Below are 25,078 nucleotides of genomic sequence, written 5' to 3' on the forward strand. Positions count from 1 at the left end.
AGGAAGGTACAATGGCCTACCGTAGGATGAATTGTGATTGATCAGCCACCACTTCAGAGCTTGAGCGGTCTCCTCTGAGACCTGCATGGTGGTGGAAAGGTATTCTTGATGTTTGGCCCACTGGGATTTCAAGTTCTACTGCACGGCTTGTATGTGGCACCTGGTGTAATTGACAAGGAGCCTCAGAGCCACCTTCACCTGGCTCCATGATTGAGCCTGAAACATCAGTATCTTAGGCTGAGTGTCCTGGACTCTTTGCTGCGTAGGAAAAGCCCTGAACACCACCGTGACCAGGATTGGCACAATTAATGGAAGCCTCTGTGATGGAATTAGGTTGCACGCCACCTCATTTGTAGTAAACCCATTGATCTCAGGAGTTTGGCTATCTTCCAGAGGTGGTCCATAACTGACTGTGGCGAGCCCACCTTCAGCAGTCAGTCGTTGAGGTATAGGAATACAGGAACCCAGGATCCCGAAGATGGACAGCTACCACCTCATCACTTTTGTGAACATCCGAAGGGTGCTGGTGAGGCCCTTGGGGCATCTTGGGGTACATCCACCTCAAACACAGTTCAGAGTCAGAACCAAAAAGATTACTTTGACACAGTAGAGGCACAAGGGTAGAGTCAGACTGCATGCCAATTGGTTGCTCTTTTGTCTGTTCATAGTGCAGCATCAGTTGAGCTCGGGTAGACTTCAGTCCAGGATCCAATCTGGACATTGGCACTGCCAGTGCAGGAAACAGGGTGAGGTAACAGGTGTGGATCATGAGGCTGGGGTAAAAGTCTGTCCCAGAGTCCGAGCCTGTTAACAGGACCTTGGGAACAGATAGCGCAGGGGAGAGACCAGATGAGGTAACCAGACTGGAGGCCCCTACATTTTCTTGGAGTCCAAAGGCACGCCAGATGGAGTCGGAGGCACACTGAATATGATGGCCTCTCTGAAGTCCTCGATCCTGTTTGTGAGGTCAACGGCACCTCCACAAACTTTGGGCACAACAGGATCAGCTGAGTAATCGACTTAGGTACTGGTTACCTCGACAAAGTGCAAACAACATTTTGACACACTTGCGCCTTCTCCTTGAAGTTGGAGTGGCAGGATTGGGAAGTGTCTTGCATTGTGTTTTTCAAGCTTGCGTTTGGACTTGGACCTACCAGAGGACTTTGAGTGTGAAGGGAAGTGGTTGTGAGAAAGGCCCATAACTGGGACGGAGTCCTGGCCAGCAACTTCTTGTGTTCTGTGATATACAGCATTGTGTCCTGGTCCCAGGTGCATGAGGGCCCACTTACCAAATAACTTAAGAGTTGTGTCCTGAGCAAAGGCACTAACGACACACTTTGTACAAATTAGTGATTGACATCTGATTCATGCAGCCGCATCATGGCTTTGGTGTGGACATTGTTTCTTAGCACACTGTGCAGTTTGTAAGTCATCAGAAGACCCAGGAGCGGAGATTTGGAGTAGCGCTGGAAGGTGAGCAAAGAAAAGAACTGACGTTAAAGTGCAACAGTGGTGTTTATATGCAGCTCCGCTCCGTCACTTGCGGGGTGGCAGGCAGTCAGTGCAGTGGCACACAACACGGGCTAGGGGTGCGCTGAAGCACTGCTATATCTATGGATCCAGTTAGGCGGCTAGTTAATATTCTAAGGTTAGTAATCTGATAGAAGTATTCTTCAGAACGATTACTGAGGTACTCTCTGAGTAACTATCGTAATAAAAGCAACATGTTAGAGCCATACATAATAATAATTGTGATCCCATGCTGGATATTATGCATTATCACAATGAAATTCAAGCCAAAAGGGGTGAAAAAGTTTCAAATATTTTATAAAAGGTTTCTCTATGAAGTTTCAGTAACGAAATATGTAAGTGTGCATACACTTGTGGAATAGGCTATTTTCTGGTAAATGCAATTAAGTGCACAGCAACTTTTGTTTAAAAATTGTTTATATATTTATTGATAATTTACATTGCGATAAATACATCTATGACACACTGCACAGCCACACAGATTCTTGAGCATAAAATGTTCATAGAAACACACACCTGGAAGAGAAAAAAGTATATATCAGTCAGGACAAAAGCAAATTATTTAACACACGATTTTTACTTCATTCAAATGTTTGTTTTAAAGATTGTTATCATAACCGAGCAGCACATTTAAATAAACTGTTTAAAAAGAGGACAGTTTGGTAAAGCATATATATTGCCTTTGGTTGGCTGCCGTACAAAATACATCAGAAAGTTGAAAGATTGTAACATCTTTCAAGATTGCTCGTAATAATGAGTACAAATCAGGAAACAGTCAACAGTGAGGGTAAATACTTCAGCAGGCATGGGTTTCTATATTACAGGTATGTCAGATTTCCCACATCACCTGAGAAAGATGTCCAAGTCAGAACTGGAAATGTAAAAATACCTTTATCATGACTGAGGTAATTCTAGCTAATACACTCCATACCAACGTGTTATGAACCCTGCCTTCAAGCAATCAGGCCAGGCTAAAGATGCTCCTTGCATGTCTCAAAAATAGCGTAGCATTACATTTGAAAGAAGAAATTGACATGCGCCCCTGTGAGAAGCAGCCCAAGCCCACACTCCCTATGTCACCACCTTCTGCCAACCAGTTTCAAAAGTCTTCACTACATCAGGAGTCAAGACGTGACCTACTTAAGCCTGAGGGGATGGCCGGATATTGGTTGCCAAGGAGAGCGAGCAGGAAAGAAAAGTAGCTCAATCACTAGGAATCTAGGTGTAATTCGGGAATTGAAACCTCAAAGATTGATTAAAGTTGAATCAAGTTGTTTTTGTAATTTGTTTTGTTTTTTCCATGATATAAAAGAATGGATAATACAGGATTGCCTGTTCTTAGCACAATATTACTTAAAATATAAACACCTTAACCTTGTGAAAACTACAAACTAATGGTCTTTGGATAAGGATGGAATCATTTCAGATGAGTTATTAGCAGAAGTGAAATATACTGATCAAGCGAATGCTTGTTTGGCTCTCATTTTGTTAGGATTAAGGTTTGTACAATGAACATTAAATAGGAAGGAAAGAAGAAGTTACATACCTTCAGTAATACCCTTTCTGGTAGACACTATTTAACCCGCTGTTTCCTAATCTTTTATATTCCCCCAGGCACGAGACGGGATAGGGAAACTTTCCAGCAATTGCTGTGACACGCAAACAGATGGACTCCGCGAACACGTTTCTCACCTTTGATAAAGTTCTTTCTGGTTGGATACTCTATCCTACTGCAGATTCCTCACTTCGGGAATAGGCGTCTGGTTGGATCCAGAAACTCAAAAGCAATACTCCTGCGTGCCGGTAGTTGGCACACCAACTTCATTCCACTCCGAAAGTGATGAGAGGGGCCACATATATGAGCAACCTAGGGCACTAGGTCAGTTGCTTGCCAAGGCTTTTCCGCACCCCCAGAGTCCATTTGCAAACTGGTGTGACCATCTCAAGTTCTTGCCATGAGAGGAAACTCTATAGATCTTCCTCACCTTGTGAATAGATACCAAAGAAGAACCTTCCAAGGTGGTGGGTCTGTTCAAAGACCAAAAGTCCTGCAGGACCGAATGGACAAAATGCCCATCCAGACAGACCTCAGAGTCAAGGCAATAGTGCTTTGTGAATGTGTGCACTTATACCCAGGTAACAGCCTGACAGATATCCAGAACAGGCACTTCATGTGTTAGCGCAGTAGTAGCAGCCTTGGCTCAAGTGGAACGAGGCCTTAATCCTTCAGATGGATGCTTCTTAGCCAGGGTGTAGCAAATTTTTATCCAGTGGACAATCCACCTGCAGATGGTTCCTTCTTACAAGGCCTTGCCCTTCTTTATAATAATAATAATTCCTACTTGTAAAGTGCAAACATATAATCCATTAAGGCTACAAGGCGCTGGGGGCCGTTGGGGAGATTAAGTTAACTATTGCCGAGTCACATGATGCTAAGCTGAGGTGCCGCTGGGGATTGAACCGTAAGCCCCACGCCCCGAAGTCAGCCTCTCTGGCCACTGTGCCACATCTTCTTTGCTCCAGAAAAACCCACAGAATTGATCTTCCACCTGATGGTCCTAGGTACGATCAGTGTACCAACTGAGAACTCTCTTGGGGTCTACACAATGGTGTCTCTCCTCCTCTTCTGAAGCAAAAGGCGGGCCAAAGTGAGTAGGAAGGGTGATAGTCTTATCTACATGGATAGGTGATAATGTCTATGACATAATGCATCTCAAGTTGTTAACACCAGCCTTTCTGAAAAGAATGTTGTAAATGGCGACTGGTCCGAAATTGCCTACAGCTCACTCACGTGACAAGCAAACGTGATCGCAACCGGAAATACAATTTTCTGGGGCAAGAGAAAGAGTAGACAACTGTACATCAGTTCAAATGGGATGCACATTAGAAAACTGTGAACCAAATTCAAGTACCAATGTGGCACCACAAAAGGCATCAGCGGCAACAACTGTAGTAAAGTTTTAGGACATCTCATCACAAAAGGTGATTAAAATAGAGTGCTGATTCCGCAACAACCTCAAAAGAGCTAGCAAACAGCCTTCAACAGTAGCCACTGTAAGTTCTTGCTTGGCCAACATCAAAACAAACAACACTTCAGACACCCCAGCTTGTAGCAGGCCAAGCTGACAGGTGCCACACCAAGCTACAAACTTGTCCCAGTGCTCAGTGTATATCAATTTCAAAGATGAGCGCCTGTCTGCCAAAATAACATCTTCAGAAGGGAGATTGATTGTGATTAGTTGCTGCTGCTCAATCTTTATGACTTGGGCCTAGTCAGCCTACATCTTCTTCAGTACTGGAGCCAAGCAGGGTAGAGGCAGAAATGCATAAATGAGTCTCGAGTTCCACTCTAGGCAGAGTGTGTCTCCAAGAGTGAGTATTCTTGGGGACTATAGAGCGCAAAAATGCAGACACTGAATGTTCTCGGTAATGGCAAAAAAAAAATCGAGCCAGGGTTCTCCCCATTGCTGGAAAATGCCCTGCGCCACGTCCAAGTATAACTGCCGTTCTTGATCTGCTACACGTCGGCAAGTGAGTACGGTCACCCCAACATTAAGAGATTATGACAAGTGTTGTTTGTGAGAATCTGTACGATCTTACCCCCCCCCCCCCCCCCCCTTTTAATGGATAGTAGGAAGGCCTTTAACACCAAGTGGATCACTTGCAACACCAATAAAATGATGTGCAGATGGGATTTCATCAGAGAAAAGAGTCCTCTGATCACCACCACTTCCAGATGGACTCCCAACTGCAGTAGTGATGCATCCGTCACCATCGTCAGCTCTGGCAGGGGTAAGAAAAGGAGTCAGCCACTGGCTCAATCACAGCCAAGCAGCCAACACTGCAGATCTCTTGCAGTCTCCTCCAAAACCTTAAAAGAATCAGATAGGTTCGCCTGGTGCTGTGGCCACTTGAGCTTCAAGTCCCTCTTGTGCCATTTAGCATAGTTGACAAGCAGACTGCAGGAGGCAAATAGCCCCAGCAGCCTTAATGCCATCCTGCCTGAGTTCCACGACAGACTGTAAAATCAGCATCATTGCCTGAATGTCCTGGACTCTACACTCTGTGTAAAAGGCAAGAAACTGCAGTGTATCCAGGATGGCTTCGCTGAACAGGAGCATCTGTGAAGGAGTCAGGTGTGACTTCAACAAGTTAATAGTAAAGCCCAATGATGTTAGGATAATCACTGTTGTCTGGAGGTGGTCTACGACAACCTGGGGCGAGCCTACCGTAAACAGACAACCATAGAGGAGTGGGAACACTGGTACATCCGACCATCAAAGGTGTGCTGCGACTCCTGAATTAGCTTTAGTGTGCACCCGAGAGGTAGTGGTAAGGCCAAAGGGGAGTACTGCAAACTGGAAAGGCTCCTGGACCACTGTGAACTACAGATACATCCCGTGGTCCTACAGGACAGGAATATGGAAATACATGCCCTGATGGTCCAAGGCTACAATCCATTCTACAGGATCCAGCCCAGACAAAACCTGGGCCAACCCAAGCACTGTGAATTTGTCCTTCCAAGGAAGGCATTGAGAGGGCAGAGATTTAAACTAGGACAAATGCCTCTGTCCTTATTAGGCACAAAAAAGTAGCAGGAGTAACACCGTCTGCCTACTTCCGAGGTCGGAATCCTCTCTATGGCATCTTTGACCAGAGGGGCCAGCATCTCCTGCTGCAAAAAGAACATGTTCTCTGCTATTATATGCACTCATGGGGGTAGATGGTGCGCTAAAAAGTAATGGGAGGGTGTAGCCCCATTGTACAGTTTGGAGGACCCACGTGTCCAAAAAGCTGATTCTGTTTTCTACAGGATTGTTGGGTGTCAAAAAGGACACACTAAAGTGGTTTTCCATTTGTAGTTGTCGGAGGGGTGGGTCTGAGCTCCACGTCCCTGATGCCCTGAATCTGTCCCTGGAAGCTATGGCTTCACACACAAACCTGGCTGAGAAACGTTGTTGTGCCTTCAGGGGTGTCTGGCATTGGTTGTATTTGAACACCCTGGTGTGACTACGAAAAGGGGGAAATTGCTGACGAAAATGCCTGGTAGGGGTAGATATCCACAGGAAATGTGCTGTGACACGACTTCCCTTAAAGCATTCCTGGGCCTAGTCGCTTTCTCCCCTAAGAGGCGAGAGCTGTCAAAAGGTGCACCCATTAAAAATGTGTGGACATCCCCAGAGTTGTCCTTAGCTCTCACCCTGGTGTGGCATCAAAACAGTAAACTTGTGCTCACTGCCCGACTCAAGCAGTCAGTAGTATCAAGGCCAGACCTAATGATGAATTTTGCCACATCCTGGGCCTGTGTGGTTTGGGCTAAAGATACCCCTAGGTCCTCCGGAACTGCCAGCAGGGTTTGACCAACAGTATGCCGTAAAGCATGACTGTAATGTCCCAAGAGGTAGCTGGCACTGATGGAGTGTAAAGTAAGACTAGCAGAAGAGAACATGGTCTTCCCAAAGGTCTCCAAGTGTTTAGGCTCACAATCAGAAGGAGTCGTAGAAAAGGCATTAGGGTTAATTCTGCTGGAGGACACCTAGACCGCCAGACTCTGGCATATGGTGTTGGGACAAGAGGTCTGTTTACTGGAGCCCAGAGCATAGCTTTGCCCAAGTGGATATTCTCTACAGCCTAGTTAAATGTTAAGAGAGGTTCAGTAGGTGCCTGGCCAGCCTAAAGAACCTCTGTCAGAATGCTAATTTGACCTCCATTGTAGGAAGCTGCAGGTCAGTGACATCCGCAACCCATCAAACAACTATACAAAAGAAGCACTCTCTTCTGTGGAAGGACTGTGGGAGAGAAGTCCACTGTCTGGGGAGGACTCCAGGAAACTGACAATCGGTAACACAGCCTACAAATTGTCCTCATCATATTGAGGGACAAATGTGTCCCCCTCATTGTGAGAAGTTGGCCTGGTATATGCTGACCACTAATTATAGTGGGCACCTTGTACCAGTTCAAACAACCCTTATTGATGATTAGGTTGAAGACAACCTTTATTGAAAGCTATCCTAGAGATAGCTATGGAGAGCAGCCTTCAGGCTAAGTCTCGAAGGAATGTAAAGCATCTTGGTTTACCAGATTATAACCTCCTGAATGACCAAATGAAAGGAGAACCACACAAGATATATATAAAACATATGTATTTATTACTAAGCACTCTCTACTAATCTCTTTATGAGACTATAAAACAAGGCACACAATATTACAGTACTAGAACAACAGTAAATAGCACGATACACAGCGGGCTCCAGGGGGAGACCGGACCATATACTAAGAAAGTGGTATAACAACCACGACTTGACTAGACACAGTGCTTAGAGCGCGTAGAATCACTGGGACCCCATGGAACCACCCAAGGTAGTGACACAGGGGACCCACAGGGGATATGTGCTGTGTGAGAACACAGCCGCGAGCTCCCTACAACTCTATGGGAAAGTCGCGGTTGGAATTTTAAAGAATGAGGACACTTAGGAGAGGACTTTGAGCAAACCCTTTCAGACTTAGAAGGTTCTAATGCCAGCACCCATGTGAGCACCGGAGTACTCGTGTTACCTAACCCAGGGAAGCCGGGTGCATAGGTGTCAAATGGTGTTGGGAATCTTCATTGTTTTTAATGGCGAGATGCTGCAAAGTGCTGCTGCCCCGAAGAGGAAAAGTGTCTGGTGTGATCCAAGCCTGGATCAAAGCTGAGAAGAACCTGAAAGCAGAGGGGACAGAGGCTGTGTCACTTGCCAGTGACCAGGGGCACGATAGACGAATGCCCACCAATGTCAGGTGCTTCAGGGGAGATGAGGTGATGCTTGACTCTGCAGCCATGGGGGCCAAGATACGTCTACGATGACCAAAGTCCGCAGGCGAGCTGTTCCACGAAGGATGTCGGGTACTGGGGGTCAGTGTCCGGATTGAACACCAACAAGCCTTGGCAACTGTAACCCACTTGGTGACAGAAAAGATGCTTCGGTGAGGACCAGCAAGGTCCTGGGGACTCCCCAAGCGATGGGAGAGTCAGAGCACGCCTGGAGCAACCAGGAACACCCTTTGGAAGTTAAAGTTGCCTTCACAAGGACCCACAGGCCAACGGTCCAGGGATCGCGAAGGGAAATCCAGAGGAATCACAAAACACCAGCCCAGGGAACACTCGTGGAGTGTAGGCCGGTAATCTTCGGTGGAATCACTGCTCGGGGTCTGGACTACAGGTAGCCCAAAGCACAGCTTCAGAGGTCTCCGGAAAGCAGATGCTTCTGCAAATGGACACGGTGCCCAGGGGTTTGGGTTGCACGGTCCCCACGAGGGATATGGATCTCAGGTTTCCTGAGTACACTAGTCGACCTCGGGGACGCTTGGAAACCCACCTCATGTATTGCAAAAGTCTTCGGAGTCCGTAGGAGCTTTGGAGTTGCAAACCGGTCAGATGTGTCTTTGGTGCCTGCTTAGCAGGGGAGTAACTTCTTTACTCCAAGGGAGATTCTTCAGTCATCTAGTCGTGTAGATAGTCGAAGTACTTGGTTTCTGTAGCAGAGTTTCGTCCAGGTAAAATCTAAAGTCCTGTAGCCAGGGGTTCCTACTTTATACCCAAGGAAGGGGTGGGACAAACTCTGGGGACCCACCTATGGGAGGGTCAGGACATAGGAGTGGCTACACCCATATCCTTTGTCCAGTTTCGCACCAGAGCAGGGGCCGATAGCCCCTGCAACAGGTTTGAGCTGGACTATGCACAGGGACACCAAATGTGCCCCCAGTGCAGACATCAAAGCACTCTCAGAGTGCACCCACCCAGCCCCAATACACTAAAGCCTTTCTGGGAGGTGGTTACACCTGCCTGTGACAGGAAACCTATTGTCCAGAGTCCCCTGCTGGAGTTTCATCCAGCAGCAGGAGGGCAGACGCTTGTCTGTGGCTGGCAACATCCATCTTGTGATGCCAGGGTTCTGTTAAGCTTGTACCGGGTGTACCGGTTTTGTCATATTTCACCCTATATGATGGAGGAATCATACCTCCCACACTAGTTACTGGTGTGGAGGTATGAGCCCAAGGTGTTTGACACCAAACACAACAGTTTTCTGAGCAGCCAATCAAAAGTTACCATTTACCGCAAGGTTATAATGCACTTAAGAGTATATGGTTTGGCTGCATCACAGAACAACCCCGGAGAATAGATTCCGAAGGCTGCAGAGGGGCTCTGCTCATACATGGGCACCCTCTCACATAAAACCCAGCACCCTGCCTTCAGGATTGATAAGGCCTGCCATAGGGGTGACTTATAGGTTTATATGTGCAGTGATAAGGTAGATATAGTGAATCTATATCTAAGTAAGGGGGGCATGCACCACCTTACACAGGTTGCAGTAGCAGACCTGTGGTGTCAATTTGAGTGGCCACTCAGGGTGGCATAATACATGCTGCAGCCCCTGGGAGGCCCCTGGGGTACCTATGCCCTGGGTACATAGTATACCATATACTAGGGACTTATAAGGGTACCCCAGAATCCAATATGGAGTGTACCTAAAGTACATGCCATCAGTTTAGAGGAGAAAGCAGCTAGGCTGTGGTCCTGGATAGCAGGATCCCAGCCAGACTTAGTCGAAAACAGTGAAACATCAGCAAAAAGTGGGGGTAACTATAAGAAGCAGATCCTACTCTCCTAAACTCATCATAGTCATTGTCCTCAGAATCTGAGTAACCAAGGCCTCACTCTGACCGCACCGGAGCGCAGCCATAGGGCAATCCTACTGACCCCTGTAGCTTGCCTTTACAATGCAGCAGAGCTCATACTTTACATCAGCTTGGTTACTCAGATTCTGAGGACAATGACTATGATGAGTTTAGGAGAGTTGAGCTCCAACCCCCGACACCACAGGCATACCTCGTGGGTGTCTGTTACAGACATATGTTCGCGACAGTCCCTAAAAAGTTTGAACTGTTTTGTTTTGAGAGAGGACATATTTCCCTTGCACACTGGTGAAAAAGAGAATTTTGGTCAAAAAGACTGCTTAAGGAGGAGAGGATTAGTTCAGATCTGTGTCTAAAGGCGTAAAAAGAAAGGAACTAATGTCAGAGTGTCTATGTGATGCTTATATACTCTACCTACCGGCATGCAGTAGTAGTGGTTTTGAATTTCCAGATCCAGTGTGACACCTGGGGGAATATTCACAAGGTGGGGAAGCAAAAATCTTGTTATGGCAATACTTTTGATTCATAATATTAATTCCACTTGCTTCGTCTACAGGTGTGATTACTATTTTTTGTTACTATTATTTTGAGTTGTGTGGCGGCCCTGTGGACAACTTGTACATTGACTGGAACGGCTGTCATGGCAGTTCTTATCAATGTATGAGACATTTGATAGATGGTACCATCAACCATTAGGACTGACCAGCACACTTTTCAAAAGTTTATTGTGTATCAAAAACAAACGTGGGAGTTTGTTTTTGAAAAATTAAAAAATAATGACCCCACCATGGCAGATTTTCCCAGGTGGTAACAGACGGGAAAAAAAGTTACACTGTCCACTTTAAATAGGATGGACGGGGTAAAGTTCTTCCTCCAATGGCCCTATTCTGTTGGGACATTTGATAGATGGTACCATCAACCATTAGGACTGACCAGCACACTTTTCAAAAGTTTATTGTGTATCAAAAACAAACGTGGGAGTTTGTTTTTGAAAAATTAAAAAATAATGACCCCACCATGGCAGATTTTCCCAGGTGGTAACAGACGGGAAAAAAAGTTACACTGTCCACTTTAAATAGGATGGACGGGGTAAAGTTCTTCCTCCAATGGCCCTATTCTGTTGGGACATTGGAGGAAGTATTCCATCAAAAGAATACTGACAGTGCACTCTACTCTAAATGAGGAGGGTGGACCATCAGTTTGGATGATAGGGTACTCAGTCACATTTGCAATGGAGGATACTGTCTGCCAAACTCTAAATCAGCCCTTAAGATTCTTAACCCCTTCCACGCTCATGACGAGCTGGGCTCGTCATGGCGTAGCCTCCTCGCACGCTCATGACGAGCCCAGCTCGTCATGAACAATGGACTTTCGAAAAATTCAGCACCGGAGGAAAATATCAATAGCAGTGATGGTGTTAAGGAATACTCCTTCTTTAGTCAGGTTGAATGGGACATATTTAAAATTCCATTTTTCAAAGGTTTGGTTTTCTGAAGGGATACTCCAGATTGTGGGTTAAACGTGGACAGATGGCAAAGGTTATCGGTATTGGTGGTGCACTCATCCTGTTGATCTGCAAAGAAGATCTTGAGGCTTATATAGCTGAAAGAAAGAGAGCTTACTGTAGAGTGAAAATAATCACTTCATTCAGTGGGGATAATGTTTTGGTTTTTTAAATAAATCCCAGGATCCATATTGTTCAATGTGAGGAGGCTGTGTTTAGAAGTAGTTGTTTGTAATGGTTATTTGCATTTTAATAATGTTCATATTCTGTTCAATGGCATTAAAGTCAGCTGTAGTCTTTTCTAACTTCTTTGGTGCTCTTTTGACATCAAATTACCCATCACTTTGTAGGATCTGTTTCCCTAGCTCTGCAATTCCTCTAGTTCTTTTTTTACTATGTTCTCGAGCTGAACCAATACCCAAAACCATCCAGAGTAGCGCTTGGTCCAATTCATTTTCTCTATTGATTCATTTTCACAATTTAATTAATTCCCACTCTGACATTAATTCTCTTTTTTTCGGTTAGCTTGCTCCACTTGTGTGCGCTTCTAGGGGAACAACGCCCTACCTTTTCATACACTGTCATTCTTGATGGCTCACGCTAGATTACCTCTTGACTGCTCACTTTGCCCATGTGCTTCCACCCTGGCTATTGTTGCCCTAGACCATGAACAGTCCCCTTCTTTAACACAAAGCTCTTCATACTCTGAAGCGCTACTCAATAAAACTCTTGAGCGCCTATATGTTTTACTGAGCCTTTCCTGGCGCGTGCTTTTTTGCGGACATTGATTCCAATGCCAACTTGGATATTAAGTCTCTGCCCACAATGGCCAGATATGCAAGTTATTCTATCCGCCTACTATTATATGTATATTACCTCACTCAATCTTTGCAGTTATTTACTCTCCCTTTCAGGTTTATACAAATAACAGTGATCCTCTTCAGAGTTTGTTTTTGGTGTAACATTATGTGTGCACTTTTGCCATGTGTTCACCCCCCACCTTTTGTACAATACTTTTATAATTCATTTTTTCCCTCGGTACTGACGATATTTTTTGCGTTTCATCTAGTACTTTCTGTCATGACCAAGATATCCTAGTTACAAAACGTTTTCTCTAAATCTTGTTTGGATGACTTCTTTGTCCTTATTCATTCAGTGACACTGTCTTCTACCTGTGCTCAGCAGAATATGGCCCATTTATTCACGTTGGGTCGGAACGCTGTCAACAGCCATATGGCATTAAAGAAATATGTGATTTTTACCCGCTGAGCACTACATATATTTTTCATGATCTTTGTCAGCTATGAGTTCTCTCTATTATGCATTTTATTGAGTCTTTCGAAGTTTTTGTTTCTTTGTGTGATCCTTTTTTCTAAGCGTTTTTACTATTAGCATCGTGCCCACTTTGTACACTGAGCACATTTATTTCATTATTTATTATCGACAGATGATTATATTATTTTTTGCATAATATATTCATAGTTTATGTAAACACATTTTTTTCCATAATGTCACACACGGTCATATCCCTTTTCTTTCTATACATTTTGTTTTTCACATTCTCTGTAAATAAGATACACTGAAGGTATCTAAGGAATTCGTAATCTTTTATAACACGGAAACCTTTACGGACTTTGTTATTTAGGTCTACAGGTTGCTCCTACAGTAATTACATGAGTCGACAGGAGCGAATAGGCACTGCGCATGCCAGTGTAATAATAGCAGCCTTAGCTCTGGTGGCATAAGCCTGCAGGCCTTCTGGGCGCTGCTTCCTAACCAATGCATAGCAGATTTCAATGCACAGAATGATCCAATGCGAAATCGTTGTTTTATGCACTGCTCTGTCCTTTTTCGCTTCAGCAAACCCAACAAGGAGCTGATAATACACAGGATATTCCCTGGTATGATCAATATAGGAGCTGTGAGGTTTTTTGGGGGATCCAGCTGATGTAGTCTCTCCTCCTCCTTAAAGGGATGGGATGGAGCGAAGAAAGCTGGGAGGCGGATGCTTTGGCAGACAAGAAAGGGAGTAACCACTTTCAGGAGGAAGGAGGCTAGGTCCTCAACACCAGCTTTTCTGGAAAGAATGTTGTTCAAGGTAGGTTGACTGAGAGGGCTTGTAGCTCACTCACCCGCTACACAAATGTTATGGTGATGTGGAAAACTGTCTTTAGCGTGAAGAGTCACAATGGGCAGCTGTGCAGTGGCTCAAAGGGGGCACACATTAGGAATAAGAGGATTACATTTAGGTCCAACTGAGCCATAATGAATGGTGTGGGTGGAAATAATTGCTGCAACTCTTTAAAAAAATGCATCACAACAGATGACTGAAATAAAGAGGGAGACCGGAATTCCACAGAAGGCAGAATGTGTCTCCCAGAGAGCCCTGGGAAGGAAACTCTAGAGACAAATAGCTTGATGTTGAGCGTTCCTGAAACTTTTGCCAGAAGATCTGACTAAAGCACTGAATGAAGATGCCTTGTACTACATCTGGCTTCACAAGCCACTCGTGGTCAACTAGACAATGCCGGTTTCTCTGACCAGCCATTCCGGAAGCCTTCCAGGTTTACAGTCAGGAAAATGCCCTGAAGGTCCAGCCAGCACCACAGTCTCAGTGCCTCATGGTAGAGCACATGGGACACAAACCCATCCTGCTTGTTGCAGTACCACATGGAGGTCATGTTGTTCATCAGAGGCTGAATAGAGATGCCAATGATGGAAGGTAGGGGGCTTGAGGGCCAGTCAGAAGGTTCCCTGCTGCAGAAGCTTAATGTGGTGCCATTGCTTCATCGCAGACAGAGAGCCTCCGATCTTCACCTCATCCAAGTGGCCTCCACAGCCCAAAAATGATGCGTTCATCATTACCATAAGCTCTGGATAGGGAAGGGAAACCAGCTTGCTTCAGTTCAGGTTGGCATCCTTTATCCACCATTGAAGGTCCTGGTCCCACTTGTCCAATACACAAATGTTGTCCAAGAGAGTGTTGTGCCCACTGAAGGCAAAGGTTCAACTGCAGAGACTGCATATGCCAATGGGCATGACCCACCAGCAGGACAGGAGACTAAAAAGGCTCATTACCATCTGGACCAGAACACAGGACCGACACCAAACACTGGTATCTTACTCCTGATGCCCCAGACTCATTGCAGTGGAGGAAATGCTTTGGAAGCAATGTGTGCAAAACTGTCATTTGAAAGGAATCCTCTGAACTGATCAAATGTGTGATTTCGGCCAGTTCCCACAATATCTGAGGGAAGACAGTAGTGAGATGGTTGTCTGCAGGTGGTCCGCATCGGACTATGTGGAGCCCACCTTCAACCGCCAGTCATCTAGATATAAGAATACATGTACCACTGACCTGCAAAGAGGGGCTGCTACCACAGAGAAATGGAGGAAAAGCCTATGGGACCACAGAACAGATTGAGTAAAGTATGCGTCCTGCAAGCCAAAGTATACTACGCTATCCCCAGGATCCAGGAGGGAGTGGACCATAGCATCTTGAAGGAAGGTGTTCATAGCTTCTGAAGGAAGGTGTACACGATCTGAAGATCCAAAATCAGCCTTATTCTGCCACCTGTCTTAGGCACCAAAAACTAACAGAAGTAGCACACTTATCCCCTTTCCTCCTCAGGTACTCTCCTAATTGCCACTCTAACCTGCAATGACTGAACCTCTCTAGCAAGTATAGAGACACGCTCTGCCGAGGTCTGAGCAACAATAAGCGGAATAGGATAGGGCCGGTTGACAGAAACAGAAGAGTGTAACCATCACAAACAACCTGCAGGATGCACTCGTCCAAAGAGATTGCACACCACCTGGGCACATAAAAAAGATCCGTCCCCATGCTGGCTGCAGATTACCCCAAAAGGGCTGAACAGGCTGCTGAATACACTGAGATGGATGCCTCTACCAGTACACTAGACCCTGGGAATAACCTCTGAACTTGCGGTATTGTTGGTGGAACGGACATCGCGGGAACAGCAAGCCCATGGGGCTGGCTGTCGAATACATGTCACTGACCCGCTCCAAAGATAAATCTGCCTGGTCTCCAAACAGCCTGGAAATCTCAAAAGGTATATCTAAAAGGGGTGTCTACATAACTAGAGACAAATCTGTGGGGTGCATCCAGACAGAACAGCAAATCTTTACACTGGTGCCCATAATATAGCCTACCCTGTCTATGGTGGCCAGTCCGGCTTCTAAAACGTACTTGACTGTGTTCTCGCAATTCTGAACCATATGGGTAAAGGCTTTTCAGAACTCCTCAGCTGGGGCAACAAGATCTTGCTTGCCATATCTCAGAGGGCATGAGGGTATCTCCCTAACAAGCAAGCACTATTCAGAGATCGCAATGCCAAACTTGAAGACACCCTCTTGTCAAGTGTGTCAATGTGCTTCGGCCCTCTATCATCTGGGGCAGCAGGGAATTCATTCAAGTTGACATTGCGAGCAGAAGACTGAATTACAAGGGTCTTTGGTTTTGGGGTGCTGTTTCAAAAAGGCTGGTTCACCTGGAGCTTGCCTATGGCATCTGGTTGTGGTTAATCTACTGTCAGCACCCAACATGGTTTCAACTATGACGCCATAAAGCAGTCTGTCAGTTCTTCGTTAAAAGGCAACAAAGACTCTGAAGGTGAAGGACCAGATTGCACAATTTCTGTAAGTAAATTCTCTTTGGTTTACAAAGTTGGTGAAACTAGCTCCAACAGCTGTGCAGATCTATCGCCCACCATCATAAAGGAGGCACCTACCTCAGTGTGGGGGAGGGGGAGGGGGATTCAGATCAGTCTCTGGTGAGTTATCAAGGCCATTAGCATTCTGGAGGTCTAGATATCAGCATCAGTATAGTAGCAAATTGTCAACCTCCTCCTCATAATCCATGTTATGTGGAATATTCTAAAGGTCTAGTATCACATCTACATCTGAGCCAAACATGGTCTAAAGGTTCAGAAAATGCTAGGGTAGAAGCAAAGGCAATGCCGGAGAATCCCTCACACCATGGACTGTGCTTTAGTGTTCTGGTGGATGTTTCTACCTGCAGACCTTTAAACTACCCTCCAGGCAATAGACTGGATTTGGAGAATTTTTTCAGCAGTCCTCCTGCGTGTCAGTAGGTGGCATCATGCTGCACCCGATTTGGTGTAAGGGCGTCAAGACCTAAACAGCACTCCATTAAGGTCACCGGCCACAGAACCGATACCTCAACTGATCCCCATGCACCTCAAGTTTCCCAGGCTGTTGTCAACCCCACTGTCTTTAAAATTTTCCAAAGCAGAGTCTGCCTTCTCTCCAAAAAGGTGAGACCCACCAAAGGGCATGTCTATTAGTGAAGCCTGTACATAGCTGGAGAAGCCAGTGGACCTCATCCAGGCACATCTACGGAGGACAAAACTGGTAACGATGGCCTTGTCAATGCAGTCTGTGTTATCCAAACCGAAGCAAATAACATACTTGGCCATGTCTGCACTTTATGTATTGCCTGAGCCAGAGAGGCCCTCAGGTCCTCCAGGACTACTGACAAGATCTCGCTGGCCATCTTCCAGAGAATATGTGTTTAACAGCCCAACAGACAGACTGCGTTTATCGGCCCAACAGACAGGCTGCTTTTATGGATCACAGTAACAAGCTTGCATAGGAAAGCATAAGTCAAAGGCATCAATGTTTGTTGATTCTCCATCTGGAGGATTAGTTGAAAATGAGTTAGGGTTCACCTCAATAGTCGAGACCTATACAATAAGACTCTCTGGGATAGGGTTCTTGGTAAGAAAATCCAGATCACTGAGGCCATTCTATGACGTCTGCATTCAGTTAACAGGTGGCTAGGAACATGCTTTTGATGAGGTAGTCATCAGAGTTTCTGTGATGGCACCGTTAAATGGGAACAAAGGGTCAGATGATGCTGGGCTGGCAGTAGAATTTCCATCAAAACATTTGTTTTGGTTTGAATAGAGGGCAGCTGTATTTAAGTAAATCCATTGCCCTCTGAAACACCAATACAAATGAGACACTTTCTTCGATTGGTGGCCCATGTAGTGAGCCAAACTTTGTCTCAGGGGAGGTATCAAGGTCACTGGCATTTTGTACATCAAGGCATCATTAGTGTAAAAAGGTGGAAGCACGCAATCCTCCTCACCATCATCATCAATAGCCTGGTGTACACCATGCTCTGGCACAAGATCAGTGTCAGGGCCAAAAAGATAATTGAATCTGTACCGATAGCTGCAAGGCTGTACAGCAGAGGGTAGAATCATGGTGAATGACAACAGATTGCACTTTTGTAATCTCATAGTGAGAAATTGGGGCGAACTAGAGCAGATGACGGTTCAGGATCCAACATGGGTATTGGCACCTGATCATCCACTGGTGCCGGTGGTGTTGGCATGGGCATCAGATTGGCAGGAACTGACATGGATCTCAAAGCTAGAGTGGAAGTCTGTACCGGAGTCATTACGGGCCCAGTAACAGGTTCCAAGAGGGACTCGCGAGAGGTAACCCGACTTGAGCACCTGGCGGTTCCATGGGGTCTGAAGGAGCACCAAAGAGAGCTGAAAGCGCTGTAAACATTTGCAGCTTGGCTTCCTTTAAGGCCTCGATCTGCTGTGGGGTTGATGACAGAGACACGACATGGAGGAATTGGCTCTGTAGCCAGTGAACCCAGTTGGGTACAACTAACATCTTGAAACCTTCTATTTGGAGTCAAAATGCAGGATAGGGTCGAGGCTCTCTTACTTTTTTTATGCCGTCACTTGGACTTGGACTTGGACTTGGACTTAATGGTGGGAAGTGGAGGGGTCGCGGGAATGTCAGTGTGACCTGCAGCAGGAGCGTAATCTGTAGAGGCCCGCTTAACTGTTTTATGCTTTCACTTGGGCTGCGACTTAATGGTGGGAAGAGGAGGGGTCGCTGGAATGTCAGTGCAACCTGCAGCAGGAGCGTAATCTGTGTGAAGGCCACTATTTCTTGTGTTTGGTAAGAAAGAACTCTTGAATCACCTTCAGGTGCAGAAGGGAACATATATCAAACAACTTTGAGTTGTTTCTGGGGCCCAGCCACCAAAGGCACACCTTATATGGGTCTGTAACCGACATATGCTTCCTGTAGTCACAGCAATGCTTGAATTCTGTCGTTTTTAGCGGGGACATCATTACCTAGTACTCTTTGGAAAGGTTTTGTAATGGTTGAAAAACTGAAAAAGACAGGAACAGAGCTCTGGATCTGCATCAGAAGGCATAAAATTAAAGGAACGGACATCAGAGTACAGGGGTGGTCATTACATTATGCTACTTAGTAGGTGCCGAAGCAGTGCTACAAATTTACTCCATATTCACTCTTGCACCTGTGGGAAATTCTAGGATGAGGAATCTGTGGTTAGAAGTATCTATCACAATGCGGAGGACTTGGCTAGGAGAGTATGGAACCCTCCATGAGCAACTCTCCTCTGATTAGTCTACCACTTTTGGAGGACCTAAAATCTCAGCAACAGGGCAAGGTACTTAATCTGAACATCATCAATTTACAGCTCCATGCATGGAGATTGAGGAGCCGCAATTGACTGCATTTGAGTTGCCATGTAAAGTGGTAGATGTGGTCACCCTTCCACGAAATTCATCTATACTAGGAAATGGGGCATATTCGTTGACTGGTGTGGTGCCTTAAACAATGAATACTTACAGGCTCATCATTCAGAAGACTATTGTTTCTTCTTTCTTCAGACCAGCACAGCCATGCAGCAGGCACTGTCAAAGTTATTTGTCAGCCCTTTCGGCTCTTCTGCATTTGCCAGACCAGCCATCCTAGTTTACATTGCCAGTTGTGACGCGGTTTATTAAATATTTGACATATATAGTCCCTCCCAAGCAATTTGTGATGCCCCACTGGAACCTTATATTGATCTTGACATTTCTTACATGTACACCCTTCAAGCCTATGTATAGTTACTCGCTGCACCTCTTGACCCTGAAAAATGTTTTCCATATTGCCATTATGTCAGCTTGTGGCATGAGTGAACTTCAACTGTGCTACACCACCTTGTTTCCAGGCAAAAAGGTGCTGATATCCCAGGCAGCCTTCTTACACCTCACATCTATGTATGGTAGGAGACAACGAGTACAAAGTTTGCCTGTTTAAGCTATAGGGGCTGGGCATGCACTAGGAAAAATGGTAGATATTAACTACAATTAAAAACATGGATTTTGTTTTATTTTGAAAAAAAGAGTTCTGGGGTCCCCGCATGCAGGCAAAAGTGGTCTATGTTTATGGCTATAAGGGAAACTCGTATGATGGGGATCCTATAGTGAATCCAAAACACACTGCGGGCCCGATTCACAGAACTAACTTAAGGCAAAATTCTAAATTTACTTTCATTTTCTCATTTTGGTATTCACAGAAGGCACTTACTCATTTTGGTGTTCACAGAAGGCACTTCTTTGAATACCAAAAGTAGTAAGTGCACTTACTCAATTTGGTATTCACAGAAGGCACTTGCTCATCAATGAGTAAGTGCCTTCTGTGAATACCAAAATGAGTAAGTGCCTTCTGTGAATACCAAAATGAGTAAGTGCCTTCTGTGAATGCCAAAATGGTAGTAAGTTTAGGATTTTGTCTTAAGTTAGTTCTGTGAATCGGGCCCTAAATGTGGAGGAGAGCTTGTATAAATGAAGTCTGAATTTGGTGGGCAAGGTCCCAAAGCAGTGTTTGAATGTGTATAGAGCAAGCTCGGTACAATATTTTATGGGGAAAAAAACTATGGGATAATATTCTTTACAAATTAGTGAGAAAATCCAGAATACATTTCTACTAACATAGTTAACTGTCCCTAACATTGTTTCACCATTAGACTTAAAACACCTATGGACTCATTTGTGTCCAAGTTCAAAATGAAAATTTTAGGACACATCTGCCTCCACTTAATCACAAGGTGTATTGCCTTCGTTTGACCTCAGCAAACATTATTGGCCTTTGCCCTTTACCAGATCTGTCTTTGTGTTAATGAAAGGACCAAAAGTGGGACCCTTGCTCGCTGTGCCACCGGATTCAAGCAAGCCAGGCTGATGACGGGTGATACGTCAAAACCAGTCCCAGGATGCTTGCTTCCAGTCCAGGGAGGACCTGGTCTGGCAATTAGGGTTGGACTGGTCCTATGAGGAGAAGGATCAAGACTTATTTGCATATGGCTGCGTTCAAACTAGGGTGGCATAGTGAGCAAAAGAAAAATGGATTAAACCCAGATCTCTTGACTGTGAATTGTTGAAAAGCTTCAGCACTTCGTCCATCATCTTGTGTTTGCTATGTTCGTTCTAAGTGGCCAAGGATATTCCCAGATGTGGGTGCCTTGCTCGCTGTGCCACTGAATTCAAGCTAGCCTTGCTAACGAGGGAAGATACCCCAAAACTGGTCCTAGGATGCTTGTTTCCGGTCCAGGGAGGACCTGGTCTGGCAGTTCAGGCTGGACTGTTCCCATGAGGAGCAGGGTCAAGACTGATTTGCATATGGCTGGGTCCAAACTGGGGCGGGCATAGAGAGCAAAAGAACAATGGATTAAACCCAGATCTCTTGACTGGGGGTGAGTGGTTGAAAAGTTCCAGCACTCCGTCCATCACCTTGTTGCGTTTGCTTTGTGTTCGTGATAACCACTGTATTTTGTGATCTGCACATCTTACAAATGAAGAAACTATATGTAATATTGCTCCAGACTCCTCTCCGTTTACGAAAAGAGAAACAGCACTCACAGGGTGGTATACCAAGTTTATTTGCAGCGCAACAAACGAGTTTCGGAAGACTCCTTCTTCAGTGTTTATACATCACCATATTTAAATGTTACTTGTTCCAGGGCATTGTCATAGAAATGGGCCACAATTCTCTCGCCGTGTATCGGCGCCATCTTAGAGTTATGCATTTTAAATGGTTCAACATTTACCCAGTCAGGTAAAATGCATCTCTATTGACTGTCTTTTTTTAATCGCAACATCGGTCATATCGCCATCTACCGGCACTTATAGCTCGGTTATCTACGAAGACAATAAATTCAATAAATTCATAGTCTAATACTTTTCGTCTGACATATTGTACAAACAAAGAGAGTGACAGCATACATGAACTGTGGTCAGACCCAACCAAATGTTGCACTTCATTACGTTAATTGAGCAGTGTATCAGCTTTCAATGCATATCATGCCGCAATGGCCCTCAATATATGACTTTGCCCAATTTTTCATCAAAAGGAGAAATCAGTATCACTAACATTTACACATTACATTTTACTGAGAGTAATGGTCGACTGCCCCATAAGATCTTCAAGTACCCAGATGTACAGCCACTTCTTCCCCACTATTAAGGCTATTTGGGGTCTTGGTTTGTAGGCCGATAATGTATCGAGACTCCAACCTACAAAGTCTCAGCACTCTATCCCCCCTCTGCTGTTAGGTGGAACGTGGTCAATGCTAAAATACTGCAATTGGTCACAATTGCTCTTATGTTTGATAGCACTAAGCTCCAGCGACAGGGTAACTTAAGTCTTTGTTAGTGATAGCGAGCATATGTTCTAATACGCGTATCTTTACACTGTGTATTGTAGTGCCTTTTGTACTTGAGGCTGCAAGGGCAGATCAAGCAAAAGGTCCTTCCGGACCTTCCCTGCCCGGGACCCACCACTTCCCTATGGCTTCTTATTTTTTACATGGGCGGCCTCAGGGACTCCCGGGCCACGGGGACCACCATCTCCGCGGGTCAAACTTATTTTTTAGAAATGGGGGGCGGGGGGTCGCATGCCCCCCCCTCCAAGCTTTTCTCAGCCCCAAGGACCGCTACCCCCCCGGGGCAGGCCCCAAATCAAGGAAGGAGGGGGCCGCGCGCCCTCCCCACCTGGAGCCATACATTGCCCTGGGGATCGCCACCCAAGAGGGCCGGCTCCTGCTATGTCCCGGGGTACCCACCCCCAGGACACAGCTGTTTGCTATGGCTTGGCAGGAACTTCACCGCTCCCACCAAGCCATAGCAAACTGCTCACACTTTCAGTGAGAGAAAGCATTTTCAATGCTCTTGCTTACTGAAAGAGAGCATAGTTTGCTCCCGCTTGCTGAAAGCGAACACAATTGTTTTGAGAGCGAGGGAGCTGCATGTTAGCAGCTCCCTCTGTGTCAAAGCAATGCAGGCTCCTGTAGGAGGTGGTGAGCTGGCAGGGACCGCAGGGGCTTTGAGGCTACCTAAACGGTCCCAGTGGGGAGTGGGTGCCTTGGAGGCACCCACTTTAAATGACCAGGCCCCGGGGGATGGCGTCCCCGGGGCCCAATGTGGCCTGCAGCTGGGAATCACGCAGCCCCCTCCCCTATCTGTAAATGGCCAGGCCCCGGGGATGGGGTCACAGGGGTCGAAATTGCCCCGGGGAGGGGGGTCGAGTGGCCCCCCCTTCCCCTAGTATTTTTGTTTTTAAAAGGCCGGACTCAGGGGGTTGGGGTGCCCAAGGCCGAAATCAGCCTGGGGAGGGTGGTCGTGCGGCACCCGCTCCCCTGTTTTATAATAATACAATTTTTTAAAAAGAGGCCAGGACCCAGGGGATGGGGTCTTTAAATAAAAAAAGTCTGGGCCCTGGGGAAGGGGACTCTGTGGCCAAAATTGGCCTGGGGAGGTGGGGCCACAAATAAAATAAATAAACGGACAGTCCTTGAAATTCGTACGTATCATGCCCTGGGTCTCCATAGGCAATGAGATCAGTAGGTACAGAGTCTGTTCCAAAAATACCATGCAGACCAGTTTACATGCTCTTTCTCTTCCAAAAGTCACTGGGCATCACTACAGGATTTATTATGTGGGGGGAAGTCTGGTTGTAGTGTCGGTGGAGCCGTATCCGGGGCCAGAGGTGGAGACGGTGGTGGTGAAGGCAGATGTGGCGCTGTCCACGGTCTCTACTGGTAAGGTGCTGTGTACCTGAACACTGAGTCAATACAATGTGTTGTCGGCACAGGACCCATGAGAGTGCATCGCTAAAAGAGGTCAGATGCAAGAGCCTGAACGTTGGGAGCTGGTATGGGCTCGCAGGCCCGAAGAAACTTCAGTTGGCATGGATGATAGAATACATGGCATTAAGGAACACCGCCAGGTCTGACCCTGGGGTTAGGAACTTGGGGACGGCTGGCACTGAAGTCAGAGTTAGGCAATGGTGCCAAAGGCTCTGGAAAGTTCAAAGGTCGCTCTGGAGTGGAGTCCATTGGCGAGAGGCAAAGCAGGACTGCATGGAGGTGGAACCAGTCAAGTCAACTAACTCTGGCTCCAAGGACGAAGGCCCTGTGGGAGATGGGGAACAACAAGGAGGCTTACCTTTATAGTGCTTCTTTGATTTCCTGCTGAGGAGGATGGAAACCCAGAGTGATTTCTCGACTGTTTGCCACATCAATAGTCCTATCGAGCATTGGCCATGAACAGTTTAGCTTCCCACTCTTAGTCATGGTATAACCCCAGGCGCCAAAGGTAAACTTCGTGGGGCCCGTAACGGAGATCCGTCCTTCAAAATGCCTGAATTCTTGGGAGGAGACATGGTACTGCTAAATTAATTTTGTGTGAGGAATGTCCTCAGAGAGAGCGAAGCTCCAGATCTGTGTCGAAGGCGTGGAAGGGAACTGACGCTGTTGCGCCAGGTCGGGCTCTTTATGGTTTTGGTGACGCTGCCAAACTACACACTTCTGGCATCAACCAAGACCAATGCCCTCGACTGGCAAACTGAGAGCTTTGATGTTTTTCCAAATCCAGTCTGATTTCTGGGATTGTTCTACAGGTGAAGAATCCGCTGGTAGAAGTACGCATCAGAAGTATACATCGAAATTCTCCAGACCCAAGGCCTACAAAACCTATATTCAGATCAAAGAAAAAACGTTGAAAACCAGAGCCCTGTAGAATAGTCAGAACTGCAATTTTTAACAGAATGGTTATGTGTTGACTTCAAGTATAACAAAGTCCTCACAGAAAATTATGAGGCCATTGCGCTTCATGACATATTATTAATAAAAAGTACATACATTTTATTAAATGATTAAATGATGCATACATAGGATTTATTTAAAATACTGCGCCTTACATCATTCTGGAAGCAAATCATCTCCTAGCTCCTCGTCTGCAAAATCATCGTCATCAACCCGTTTTTTTGCAGCAGTCTTCGGCCTTTCCATTTGTGGGCCCAGGGGATCTATGTAGGAGGCATCTGAAACGGAAACACATTTAGTGTGATACACTAAGTGATCACTGGCCATTGGTTAAAAAACTAAATCCATAAAATTAGGCGGTGCAAAGCGACACTGTCCCGTACACTGTCTTTGGCTTTGCGGATTATGAAATATAAACTCATACCTACCGATCTTAAGATACATAAAAGTTCTTGTGGAAA

The 25,078-nt window shown here is 45.8% G+C and overlaps 1 protein-coding gene across 2 annotated transcripts in view; it reads right to left on the reverse strand.

Annotated features, from left to right (window-relative positions):
* Window positions 1-1,929: 1,929 nt before the first annotated feature.
* IFT88 (intraflagellar transport 88) overlaps window positions 1,930-25,078 on the reverse strand; it is a 536,518-nt gene continuing 513,369 nt past the window's right edge. For both annotated transcript variants that reach the window (XM_086935210.1, XM_086935211.1), the window contains 2 exons: window positions 24,773-24,895; window positions 1,930-2,046 (listed from right to left, as the gene is read on the reverse strand). In XM_086935210.1, coding sequence (XP_086791336.1) covers window positions 24,774-24,895 — 122 coding nt within the window. In that variant the 3' untranslated portion in view covers window positions 1,930-2,046; window position 24,773. The remainder of the gene's footprint in view (window positions 2,047-24,772; window positions 24,896-25,078) is intronic.

This window comes from Lissotriton vulgaris, chromosome 8 (genome assembly GCF_964263255.1).
Source record: "Lissotriton vulgaris chromosome 8, aLisVul1.2, whole genome shotgun sequence".
Taxonomy (NCBI): domain Eukaryota; kingdom Metazoa; phylum Chordata; class Amphibia; order Caudata; family Salamandridae; genus Lissotriton; species Lissotriton vulgaris.